This window comes from Halyomorpha halys, unplaced genomic scaffold (genome assembly GCF_000696795.3).
Source record: "Halyomorpha halys isolate HHAL.00 unplaced genomic scaffold, Hhal_1.1 Scaffold170.1, whole genome shotgun sequence".
In the NCBI taxonomy this organism is placed as follows: Eukaryota; Metazoa; Arthropoda; class Insecta; order Hemiptera; family Pentatomidae; genus Halyomorpha; species Halyomorpha halys.
The window spans coordinates 2,010,799-2,024,310 of NW_027107231.1; the positions used below are offsets into that span (position 1 = coordinate 2,010,799).

Here is a 13,512-nt window from a genome sequence, read left to right on the forward strand (position 1 = left end):
AATCAAAATAAACAACGAACAAACGAAAAACGACAGGACTTTTTGAATGCCCTGGTAATTTCCAGAATAAAACTATTGTTTGGTATTTTATGATTCATAAACATGAATTTCTCCACATATTCCTACTGAGAAAGTCTGATGTTGATATTTAAATTTTGGAAAAAATCCTTGGAAATATCATTAGTCTAGATGAGTTCTCATCCCTTTGCCACATTCAAGTTTGCTATTAATTTTAAAGGATCTGACAATTTTTTTTCTTTTGGCTTAAGTCCTCTATTGGGGACCTATACAGCCCTAGAGTGGGAATATCAACATTCATTTCTCTGGACCTTACATAAGTCCTGTTCATTATTTTGTTCAAAGTCTCTTAAAATGAAGATTTAGTTGAAAAAATTGTTTCTTAAAATGCAACTAAATTTTCATTTTAGGGAATGATAATATATACGAGGGCGGTTTGAAAAGTTCTCGGAATGTACTAGGAAGAGGTGTCTTACCTCGGTGGAACTGCTTTTACTTTTTAACATAGTCTTCCTGTAGACAAATGCATTTGGTCCAGCAATGTTCCAATGCCTTGATCCCATTTCAAAAATGAGATTCCTCCAGGCCTGCGAAATACCTCTCTAATTTGGCTGTCACTTCTTCTGTTATAGGAAATCTCCGTCTATCTAGAAAAATTTTCAGCTTTGGGAAGAGATGAAAGTCTGATGGTGCCAAATCAGGTGAATAAGGTGGATGTGGCAACAATTTGTACCTCAGTTCATGAAGTTTTGCCATGATAATAGCAATTATGTACGGGCGAGTGTTGTCCTGATGGAAGATGACTTTTTTCGTTGCCAAACCAAGCCTTTTTTCACGTATCTTTTCTTGTAGTTGGTCTAGGAGGTTTGCATAGTATTGCCCCATAATTGTTTTGCCAATAGGAAGATAATCTATCAGCAGAATGCCTTTTGCATCACAGAAAACTGAGGCTATGTCCTTTCCGGCTGAACATACTGCCTTTGCTTTCTTTGGTGGTGGTGACTCAGCATATTTCCACTTCTTCGACTGCTATTTTGTCTCTGGGGTACAGGAGTGCACCCAAGTTTCATCTGTAGTCACAAACCGGTGCAAAAAATCTTGTTGGTTGTGCTGAATATGGGCCAGATTTTGTTTGGACATTTCCAATCTGGTACGTTTATGGTCCAATGTCAAGAGCCACGGGACCCATTTTGTTGATAATTTTTTTATTCGCAATTCTTTGGTTAAAATGTGATATACCCATTCAGACGACATCCATACAGCTTCAGCAATCTCACGCAGTTACAGTCTACAATCCTCAATGACTTTATGCCCTTTTGCGATAAATTCTGGGGTCAAAGCACTTGTTAGCCGCCCACTATTCGGATTATCATCTAAGCTCTCCCAACCAAATTTAAACTGGTCCACTTAGCAACAGTTGAAGATAAAGGAGCAGAGTCCCCCAGTGGGTTCTGAAAGTCGACATGAATTTCCTTTGCTTTCATATCTTTCTTTACAAAGTACTTAATCACTGCTCAAATCTCAGTTTTTTCCATTTTCACAAATCACTGCATAAAACAACAACAAAGAGTCGTCATTACCACCCACGCCACGTGTTCACACACAAAGGATGCGTGATTATTGCGTAGGAACCTCATTGTTCTAACACATCTAGCGGTGATTCCGAGAACTTTTCAAACCACTCTTGTACATACATATTAGTTGAAAAAAATTGGAAGAAACAATTTGTTCAACTAAATCTGTCTGTATGTGTGTGTGAGGGAGAAGCAGGCTGTTTAGGGAAGCCAAAGGTATATAAGGCCTATAGAGGCTTATAGGAAGTTTAAAGAAAATTCAAAGGAAACGGTGCATAAAATTAGTAATTTTCAGTTTAATACATTATACAACCATTGATAAGTTTAAAAAAAAAAATCTTAGATTGGTTGGCAAAGCTTGTGCTAGTTGAAGATTCAAGAGCACTCAATTAAAAGAGGTTTTGAGTTTGATTCCTGATTGACTTAGTTTGTATTAATTTCATAGCAGTTTTTTAAATGAATTTAGACGCTTAGATTAATTTGGATTAAGTATCCAAACGAAGTTTCCCAAAAAGACCGATTGATTCACTTCCAGAATAGTGACTAATACTCACTTTTACTAATACTCTCTTCCTTATGACATTGATTACAAGGGTCAATGACTCTCTTGGGTTCATTTATCCTTTGAGTAGCTATAGCGAGCATAAGCCTTATTAATATAATAATTAGTTCTTAATATATATATATATACATTATAACTAGTGATAATATGAAAGACTATGATTCACAATGCATTTCATGAGCAACTATCAAGTTTCTCTACTTCCTGTCCAGTGTTCAACATTATTTTGTAACCAATGAGCATACTAAGTATAAGGGGTGAATGAAACAAGAGTATGAGTAAATGTATGTAAATTATTAATAAATATCTCATATTATGTACAAAACTGTAAAAATAAATATGAGACACTTGGAAGTAAAGGAATGACAGAATTAATTGTTGTTCTAACAATATTAGGTATTCATTTGATTTATGCGTACTATAATAAGTTATATACAATGGGGGACTTTATAAAAAGAATTTCAAATTTAACCTTAAATTTAAGTTGTTTCATTTGAAATTGTCACACTCATTTACATCTAGGTGTTTCATATATAAAATAAAACATGAAACTTTGAATTGCATGCAGTAATGCATCCATAACCATAGAATTGATGTTTTTTTATTAGTTTCATAATTTAATACCAATATTTTGTATTATAAATAAACTTTGATCAGAATTTTATTGTATGTTACTGGATGACACTGTTTTTAAAAATTCTCAATTTTATATGTAAACCTTAATCTTCTAGATAAAACTTAATTACTAACATTTATATTAGTTAAATTATTTAGTATTATTTTTTAAAATATTTTCTAGTAGACTACATATTATTATTGACTAACTATTATTGACTGAGTTATAGCATTGGATCCAGATTGGTTACTAACCAGCAGCTATAAAAAAAATTATAATAATACCAAGCTCATTATAAATGTAGAAACTGGTCCCCAATGAGAGACCTATACCAGATGATATCTCAAGATGGATTTGAAAGCATTCAAAAAGATTTTGAATAGGAATTAAATTCATTCTTTTTGTATTGGATCCAATAAATTGTTTGTTCCAGTATTTTTAGATCATAATTTATCCTCTGTTAAATGAAAGTCAGAATAAATCTTCTAAACAAAAAATAAATAAATAAATAAAATAAAAAATAAATTAAAGGTATTCTTATTTCAGAGCACCATTTTATAGTTAGTAAATAAATAATAGTCATCGTAATAAAAAGTCAGGAAATTAGTTAACTTCTATGAATAAGTAATATGTTGAATCAGTGTTTATGTAAAGTTAACCATATTCTAGTCCACTGGTCTCGGACCTGCAGAAATACCTAAACTAATCAGCCAGAAATTTAATTATCTGCGAACCATCCTCCATCCTCACTCCAAACTTGGTTCCCCACAAAAAAATATTGAAAATCAGTTGGCTCAAAAGTATATTGTGAGGCACTTTTGTTTTAATAATTTTTATATATTTTTGGTAAAAACTAATACAATTGGTAATAATTAATACAACTTTAACTTAACTAAATTAATACAATGTTATAAAAAAGAAATTTACTTAATTAATATTGGTTATGTAAGTGAGATAATTAGTTTCAAAACTGGCTCAATTTATTTAACCAAAAATTGTACAGGAGACCACAAAATCATATGGCTGTGCCGCATTTAACCTTGGTAACATCATGCGTTTTAATCCATTTTTACAAAGGATCGAGATGGTTTTGGTCAATAGGGATTTAATAGGTGATGTGCTACATTGAAAATTTGTGAACATTATTTTTTCAAAAAATGGATTGTGGCAGTTTTAGAAATAATAAAATAATATTTAATGTCTTTAGTAAAGTAAAGTAAAAGCTGATTATAAGTAATTTATTTATTTTTGTGGGTAATCCGGTTATTACAGAATAGATTTAGAATGTTTATTGAAATAGCTCCTTTAAGTTTAAAATGGCACAAATTAGTCACCCATTTCTCTTGAGGTTTCTTTACTGGACTCAACTCTCATCCACTGCAACTAATTTTTTGTAGTTTTTTTACAAACCTTCTTTTCTGTTCTGATCAAAGATAACAGTACTTTTGATGATAAAGACTTAGCCCAACCTTGGTAAGAGAAGTCTGAAATGTCTGATAAATTTGCAGCAACCCTGGAAATAGCTAAAACCACCATTCATGACATACTACATTGTTTCCAGGAAACAGGCAACTAAGAGCGAAGGGCTGGTAGTGGCTGACCCACTGAATGCCACAACTCAGAATGACCAATGATTTTCACACTCTCAGTATTGAGAGGTCATTATTTAATCGCTAGATTATATTAGCGATTATAGTATTTATGTGGAAATATCAGAATGTTCGGTATTTTTATGCTGTTGAGCGCATATGTGTAAGTTAAAAAAAATAAATAACTTAACTGATAATTCCGTGCATGGCTTTCTATCCCAGAATCTTTTTCTCTGTCGTTTTCTCCAACAGAGTTTGGTCAAGGATGAGAAGGTACTGTTTGATCAAGAGTTTATCTGGTTGATAAAATTGAACTTAAAAGCTTGCAGGGGGTTTGGTGTGGCATGTCCTATATTGATTGATAAGTTAAAGTTTTGCATTTAGTTATGAATCATTACGATGTGTGTAAGAATTTTATTTGTAACAGAATTATAGTTTTTATTAAACCACTTTTTTCTAATAATTTAAGTTAACATTTATAATTAGATGATGATAAAATATATATGTATAATGTAAAAATATAAATATAAAAAATAATGTTTTTTATTCTATGTTTTTACAGAACAGATTCATTTGGTAAAGGTCGAGGTCGTGGTAAAGCATCATCTCCTCCTCCTCTTCCACCAAGAGCACCTCAGTGGGTTGCCTTTGATGAGCCAGAGCGCAGAAGACCACCTCGCCGAATAACTACTCTCCCTTATACCTACGTCAACCCAGAGGAATGTACTTGTGAATGTCATGAGGCACAGCACAGGTCTACAAAGGACTCCCAATGCTCCAAACCTGAACAGTGTTCATACCCAAAAAAGGGCAGTAGGACAGAAAAAGAAAAACGTTACAGAACTTGAGAGAGATGACTTAATAAAAAAAAATGCCTTTTATGTCATAGTTATACATAGTTGATTTATTTGGTTAAGTCTAGTGTATCATATCCTGCTGATGTTTGGTGTGCACAAAATGATCGTTTGGTAGATTCCAATTCTAGTAGAAAGCATATAATTTATATATACTCTGTTTGCACTACATAAATTGATGCCAAAAAATATTTTATAAAGGTTCAAAAAGTAATTATTTTGATTTCCATGGTGTCAAAGAATAAACAAAACCTTAAAAATAAACATGGAAAATAATTGGATAAGAATCTTTACAACAATCCAAACACAGAATATACTTCATTTTCTGGCACTGAAAACATAATTTTGGAAATACAAATGTTTATTTTTATATATTCCTATGTTTAATACACATAATAGTCAATGAATTTAATATTAATATGTCCAGATTTAAAATATCGATATTTACTAAAAACTACAAATCTGCTAATCAAAAACAAGAAAATTATAGTAAGTGATTAATAACCGAAATGTTGTCCGTTCTAGTAAAGTAAAGTAAAATAAAACTAAGTTTTAAAAAAATAAATAAAAACTTTAAAAATAGACAATAAATGATACTTGAAATTTCACTGGTATGTAAAGTGGGGAAAGTACATTAAAATGTATAATGAAATTGACTGATTGCAAATCATTCTAAACCTAAAGCATTTTGCAGATAGGATCCTGGATGGTACACTAGAAGTTAGCGGATAAATATTGTTGTTTATTAATGATTCAAAGCATGTTTATATTTTCTATGTGTCAATCCCTGGGGTTATATGGGGGGTTAAATTATAGTTGAGAGCTTATTTTTAAGAAAAATGTTGAATTTTGAAACCTGGATGTGTTGTGTATGAAGGATATATTTAATTATATATACATATATTCTTTCTTTAATGAAGGGATTTTTGCATAGATCAGCATAAGATATAGGATAAAGGAACTGCTGCTTGTTTTGTTTTATAAAGCAATCAGACAGTGCTTGTAAATAAAATGTTGACTGCTGTAGTATGATTATAACTGCGAAAGTATGATGGTTAGCTTCAAACAATTAGTCTGAAAATTAGGAATCTACGCATAAATAAAAAAAAAGTGAATTTAAAATAAATTCATAACAGACGAAATCTAAATATATTACAAGGTCAAGGAAATATTTCCAAGTTGGAAAACATTTACTGAGAAAAAATAAATCAAACTAATAAACAATGAAATATTGTAAACGTATCTAGCTTATTTATGTACCAATTAAATACAGATTAAAGAACAAGTTAAATACATTCAAAGTTGTGAAAATTAAACCAATATTGAACATGAGTATTCTCTCTTAAGACAATTTGTAGACCACAAAACAATATATTTCAATTTCTGAAATGCAGCATTTTTTTAACTTTAGTTATGGGATAGACGTATGTATTTAAAATTGTATAGGATTTTTTTATTAACACACTAGAAATTTGAATGATATTAATTTTTAAAGAATTCTGTTGGAAAAACTATTTTTAAACAAAGTAATATATATAAAATTGGCTATCAGGTATATATTAAATTTGGGTGTTTCTTCAGAGCTACTATCTTTGAATTTATTCCCATTAATTTTTTTTCCTTTAAGATTAATATTTACTAATTACAAAGATAATGCAAATCATATTGTAGAATTACTAGGAATTTGGCTAAAATTATTATTGCCATTAATAATGGTTTTGATTTTTCTATTTAAATTTTGCTAAAAAGCTGTGGGCCAATTATTTGTAAAATAAAATAAAGAAAAAATAATCATTCAAGCAGCAATTGTTTTATCCTTTTCCTTATTCCTGTTTTTGATGCACACCTGCAATTTCAATGTGATATATAAAAGCCACTAATTTGAGTGTGTTTAGTATCTTAATAAGCATTAATCCATTTAAATATGTTTGGTCTTTAGAAATTTATTTTTAAATTTCTCATTGACTTTTGTAAATGTTACAAAATCTAGCATTCTGAAGATTTTAATATTTATTGAAAAAATGTAAAAATAAAAAAAAAATAATAAAAAAACTGTATTATAAATAATCTTTGTTCTCTGACCAGACAAAAATGTAATTAACAAATAAAGCTAATTATATAATAAGTACCAATGAAATCAAAATTACAAAATATATGATCTAAATTCAACAAAAACTAAAACAAAAAAAATTGAATTTGAATGTTTCACCTTTTCTTTAAGAACAAGAAAAACATGAGAAATATTTTGCCTAATATGGTCGTCTGGTAAGAAAGCAAAAGATTTAATCTGATCTAAATAAATCTATATAAAAATTCATTAATATCATTAAACATTTTATTGGAAGAATATTTTGCTGTAAATCTTTTATTCATTCTATACAATAATTAAACAATTCGACCCAGTTCTTGTATGCATTTAAACCTTCATCCAGTTTGTTCGTTGTACATTAAAGTTGTAAATATACAAGAAATAAAAATTTAAATATTATGTATATGTTTTATAACCTCTCACAAAGAACAACTGTACTATAAATTCATACTCAAAGTATTTTTATGAGCAATGTCATTTTAAGATTTCTTTTTATGGGAGTGGTCCGAAATCATAGAAGTCTGTAGCCCAATAAGCCATAAATTAAACAATTTGAGGTCCACACCCACTCCTGACCTGGGAGAAGGGGAGACCAATAAGGGGTCCAAGGGAAACAATAAAACAGATTTAACAATTCCTTCTAAAATATGTGCTGAAAAATCTTTTTCAGGGCGGATCCTAAGATTCTCACAGCCCACTTGTGGATTGTGGAGCACAGGTTTATGGTAAGATCAGGGTTAAATGTAGGGGCACTTTTCTTTTCACATTTTCTTGTCTCCTAGTAGTTATTTATTTCAGGTCCCCCAAAGTGGTGGGAAACCATTTTTATGTCACCACAGAGTACTAAGGTAACCGAACTGACTTCACTATAAAGGACTTAAATTAGTTTACGAAATTAACCACTTTTCAAATGGGAAATTTTCTGTCACTCCACAATTACTTCTTTCCCCCTTAGTTAATGTTTAGGTTAAAATACACAATTTTTGGCAACAGTTCCTACTACGTTTATATTTCTTCTAACTTATTAATATCAATATGATGATATTGATGTAAATTAATACTGAAAAAATGATCAATTTTTTGGTGATAATTTACTTTCTTTCAATCTTTATTGTCCACATACATTTAACTCAAGCTTATCCTGTAGGTCCAGTAATCAGGTACAGCTTCATTCCTGGAAGTAAAACTAAATTTTTGTGTCATAAACAAAACTTATTTTATCATATATCTAAACACTATTGTGCCAACTTGTACCCTTTAGCACCTACTATTGATCCAAAAACCTTTAGGAGCTGTTACAGCCTAATTTGCTGTCAGGCTGCCAAAACTCAAACCATCATTTAACAAAATTTAATATTTTTTGATTAGTGGGATAAGAATGTTTTCAAAACGAACTCCTTCTATCTAATGTTTACTACCACCAACGGTTCACAGACGGTCTAATTTTGCTAGCCTTATAGGAATTGTACAACAAGCCACGAGGAGTTTTGAGCATGTCTCTAAACGTAACCACGTTAGGTCTACTACTGCTAGAAAAAAAAATTAAACTGTAAATAGTGATTACATCAAAACTCACAGGAAAAGTTTAGGAAGAATAATAAACCAAAATTTACTATCAATGAATTTTAATAAGTGGCTGGAAAGGAATCAATTGAGGGGAAGAGGGAGATGGTGATCAGAATTGCTTCATGAGATAGGACTGTGGTATAAATACTTCAACCATGACGAGGCATCACTTTTTATTTTAGGTGAACTTGTGCGGTTAAAGAAGAATATATAACATAACCACAAACAAGTTAGACAATCCTACGAATATTGCGGCAGTGAATATAGAGCTGAAATTGTTCACCGAACGGCCAAGGATTCAATATTAGAAAAGGAAAGTTGCCCAACTCGTTAAATGCGGCCAATTGGGGCGGGATCATCGTAACTCACAACATGACAACACAAAGGCACTTTGGACCGTACAACTTTCGTACTTTTTCAATTATTTGTTAGACCCTTGATGATTCATGCTAGTATATTTGGTCATAGCTAAAATATGTAGAGGTTGTGGTGGCAATGTGAGTTAAGGCACAACCAAGTTTACCTATATTTCGTGACGGCTCCACGGTATGAAAAATTGACATTCTGGTTTAAATAATAGGTCGGTAACCTATAGAATAGTCACCCCATATGCCGGTAATGTTAAGGTAGGGGCAGCAAAAAAAGAAGATATAATATGAAGGTAAGGAACCATAAGGGCCACTTTCGTACTAATTCTTCTGTTTATTTAGGAATTCTTAATTATAAATTTTAATATAAACATTAGCGTTTTTTATGAAACTATCAAATTCGCTACACTTTTTATTATTCTTTTTTTTTCATTTTAAATTACTGTTACGTCCCGCCATATGTTGATTTTTTTTCGTTTAGCTTCAAATACATTGCATTATTAGCTTGTATGAAAACGCCTGATCCACATTGAGGAGGTGTCGCCCAAGTCTTTGGTACTCCCAGGTGTTCTATCGCTGAGATCGCTCAGTACTACTTCATCCGTATAACAGAAAGGTAAACTGTGGCCAGTGTTCAATTATTCTTTAACTTCTATTAGATTCAAGAGTCATGAAACGTCGGGTTTCAATAAATAGTTTTCGCAATTATTGACCGCCATCCGGACTATACAATTTTTAGATTATTGTCTATTACTCCATATCAGATGTGAAGCCATTTATCAAATTCTTTTACCAAATAGATTATTTCTTCGATTCGTCACACATTATCTTTTTGGCCGTTATTGTAATCCTGTTTTAATAGCTTTCCTGATCATGGTGTCAGCAAGTCTACCAATACAATGCAACAATTAAGCCAGAAAAATCTGATCTTATCCCCAGCACATTACATCTCACTATGACCTTTCATCAAAAGTTTTTAAAGGTAAAAATATATCAATAGTCAGAGAGTTTAATGAATATAATTCTCCATCTCAGCAGAATCCAAGTCAAAAAAAATGAACGACTGTGCAAAATTTGTTGGCAAAAGCTCTGTGTGATCAACAGAAGGATAAAGCCTATGAGTCCAAATAACCAAGTCTCGCTAAATAGTCACGCTAAATGTGTGTGTTGATTTTTGAACATAATTTTTTTCCGGTCTAGTGCAGTAATAGCCCACTATTTTTGCTAAATCCTATCATATTCAGGTTCTTCAAATGTCGCTCTTTTAAAATTGATTTGTTATTTCTTTTCATTTAAGTTGTAGATTTTTTTTTAACCATATTACATGACGTTGCATTTTCCTAGATTTAACCTAATTAACAATCTATGTAATACTTAAAACTGAAATATAGCATAAAAAATACTCACAAATATACAATGATTCATTTAGTGAGTGATTTAAAATACAAAACATGTTCATCAACTTGTAAGAACATAAACAGCAAAAACAAAAGTTATTCCTCTTAGTATTAAAATAATTTTATTTCTATTTTACTCGAAAACAATCGTATATGGACAATTACTCTCGCCTGTATTCTACTCTGTAAATCATGCCTTAGCACATTTCTATTTCATAAATAACGGATTTTATCAATAAACTAAAGAGTGATCCGAGGTATATTTTAATTAATGTACAATTTCTCTCCTTGTTTTCTGTATGTTAATTTTTAATTTTTGTACTTAGAGCCAATCTCCGCGAAAAAAAATCAGAAAAACATCTTTATTTGCCCGTAACTAATAAGTTTAATTTTTTTGGAAAATAGCATTGGATCACATACAAGTTAATTTAATTATCTATGAAACACAACAATAAAGATTTTAAAAGCACCGAATTAAAAAAAAAAAAACTTGCATGTTCCCATTTATCAGTGTTCAGAACAATTCGAAAACTGCACATTACCCTGAACTCTCTAAATTCTCTTTAAAAAGAAAATTAAACTGTCAAAGCTGAACTAAAAAGGAAAACAATTCAGGCCAATACTTGTAAGGATACAGTAAACAATGTCCTGGGACTTTGCGGTATGGAAATTCGTCAGAGTGGACACACCAGACATTTGATATTTGGTAATTACTGTTATTATAAATAATTAATTTTAATAATAAAGCATTGTGTAATAATTAGTAATGTTTTCAAACAAAGTTTTTAACTCAGGTGACGCTCAAATGGTCTCGAAAAAAAGAACTTTGGCACATGTGGGGATTTTGCTGAAATTTCAGTACACTCGTTAATATTTGTACCATTCTGAGCGTACCGTTTTCTAACTGACCCTGAGTTTACGATAGGAAATGCATGCAGGCATATTGTAGCTGATGGTGTTCCACCTGAGTTACTGCAGGCCTTATCTCAAATTCAATCAATTTATCCGAGTGTTTTTGTTACGCCTCATGAACCGTCGGCTCTTAAACAAAAACCGGATTTCGTAGACTGCCAAGGTCAGTTGCGATTGCTGCAGGTGCCATTGTTGTTCGGGATAGTTCGCAATTGGGGGTCGAGACTAAACGGCCTAATTATGAACTTCATCATCCTTGTTTCAATAAATGGATATCAATATAATTATTGTGTAGAATCAATCCACTACAAAATTTAGAAATAAATATGAAAAAAACAACAACATATATATGGCTCTTGTATAATTTAAAAGGGTTTCGACGGCCGAGTGCGTTTTGGTATGGGTCCTAGAGCGCTCGATTTGGAACGGTGCGGGTTCGATTCCCACCTAGGGCAGTTAATATTTATTTCTAGGCGGCCTCAAGAAATGTATCTTGGCACTCACACCTTGGTTAGTACGCGGCGGCAACTTAAAGGTAGCCACCAGGGGTTGCCAAAAGGACCACTAAGCCCGGAGTTCCCCCACCAGTTACCAATACCAATAAATAATTTAAATGTAATTCTAAAATCAGGGCACTTTCGCATTTCGCATTATTATAAGTGCCATGTGCTTATACAATATACATTAAATACCAATGAGTTAATTGCATGATTTACCATACAAAAATCATCCCCATAGATGGTACTAAAAAACGCAAGGTTATGGCACTAAAACATTACTGAAAATAAAATTTGTCATTTTCCCAAAACTTTAAATTTTTATCATAGGACTTTTATCTGTTCATTTGTTTAATCGAACCAAGAAAGCCAGAAGACACTAATATGGAGTAAAACGAAAATTTTATAGGACAGAGGATATATGATATCCTACCAAATATATGACTAAACTTTCTATGGATTCAATGCCTTATTTATAGAGATTGAAAAAAGAAAAAGTTGATAAAATTGCAAGAGACACTTTCCTGCTACTGAGACGGGGTAAAGCGGTTTTAACATGATAAGAACTAAGCAAAAAGCCCCTTGAAAAAGAAATTAATTAATAAACTCCGAGTAACTTATAATTTCTTAGAAAGAATGTGAATTCCTGGGGTACATACAGCCGCAAAAAGTAGAGATTAGGTTCTACTCATCGAGTTGAGAATAGAACACATGCTACTTACTAACTCAATTCTACTTCATCAAAAAGCAAGTGCCACTATATGAAAAAAATTTTTTTTTTTTGGAATGCCTATTTTCTACCTCAAGTGTTTGATTAAACCCTAGTTTATCAAATTCCAAATAATTAATAGTACTAAACTATTTAGGTATTTATATTTAATACTTTAAGAAAATGTTTTTACATCTCTAACACTACTAGGTAAGAAGTATTTTGTAATCTGGTCAATTTTCAAGGTAAATGTTTCAAGGAATCTACGCGTTACAGAACCCTCCATTCCCAAAAACAAAATTTGGGTTTTAGGCAATTGGTTTGTCCATGCTTCTGTTTGTATGTCTATGCCCGCGTTATCTCTTGAACCTTCAAGCCATTTAGTTGTTCTTTTTTTGTTTTGTTTTTTAAGGTTTTAGCCTCTGATGATGAAATCATACGATGGAGAACCCCGAATTCAACACTTTGTGAATCAATTTTCTATAGGGCCAAAACATTTTTCCTACATCCGTTTAACTTTGAAAAAATTGCAAAATTCACTTACACATAATTTTTTTTTTTTTTTTATTTATTTGTTGATATTTACAACTGTATAAAAAAAAATACAACCAGTAAATTTGATCACAATGACATATGACATGATACAGGATGTAGAGAAACTACCCAGTAGTAGAACTCTAAAACAGTTTACAATATAAGGTCACGAGGCCATCTTCTTTTCAGGCGCCTTGGAGGATTGCCAGGAATGGAAGAGGAAGCAA

General features: G+C 31.5%; 1 protein-coding gene across 5 annotated transcripts in view; it reads left to right on the forward strand.

The window, feature by feature from the left end:
• LOC106678972 (uncharacterized protein PF3D7_1120000) overlaps window positions 1–7,323 on the forward strand; it is a 148,735-nt gene extending 141,412 nt beyond the window's left edge. For 2 of the 5 annotated variants that reach the window (XR_010842928.1, XM_067045534.1), the window contains one exon: window positions 4,922–5,058. Coding sequence is in view for 2 of the 5 variants with exons in the window: in XM_067045533.1 (XP_066901634.1) it covers window positions 4,922–5,207 (286 nt within the window). In the remaining 3 variants the exon portion in view is untranslated. Of the gene's footprint in view, window positions 1–4,921 lie in introns of all 5 variants that reach the window. The other 3 variants (XM_067045533.1, XM_014417855.3, XR_010842929.1) reach the window with 2 other exon arrangements.
• The last annotated feature ends 6,189 nt before the right edge of the window (window positions 7,324–13,512 follow it).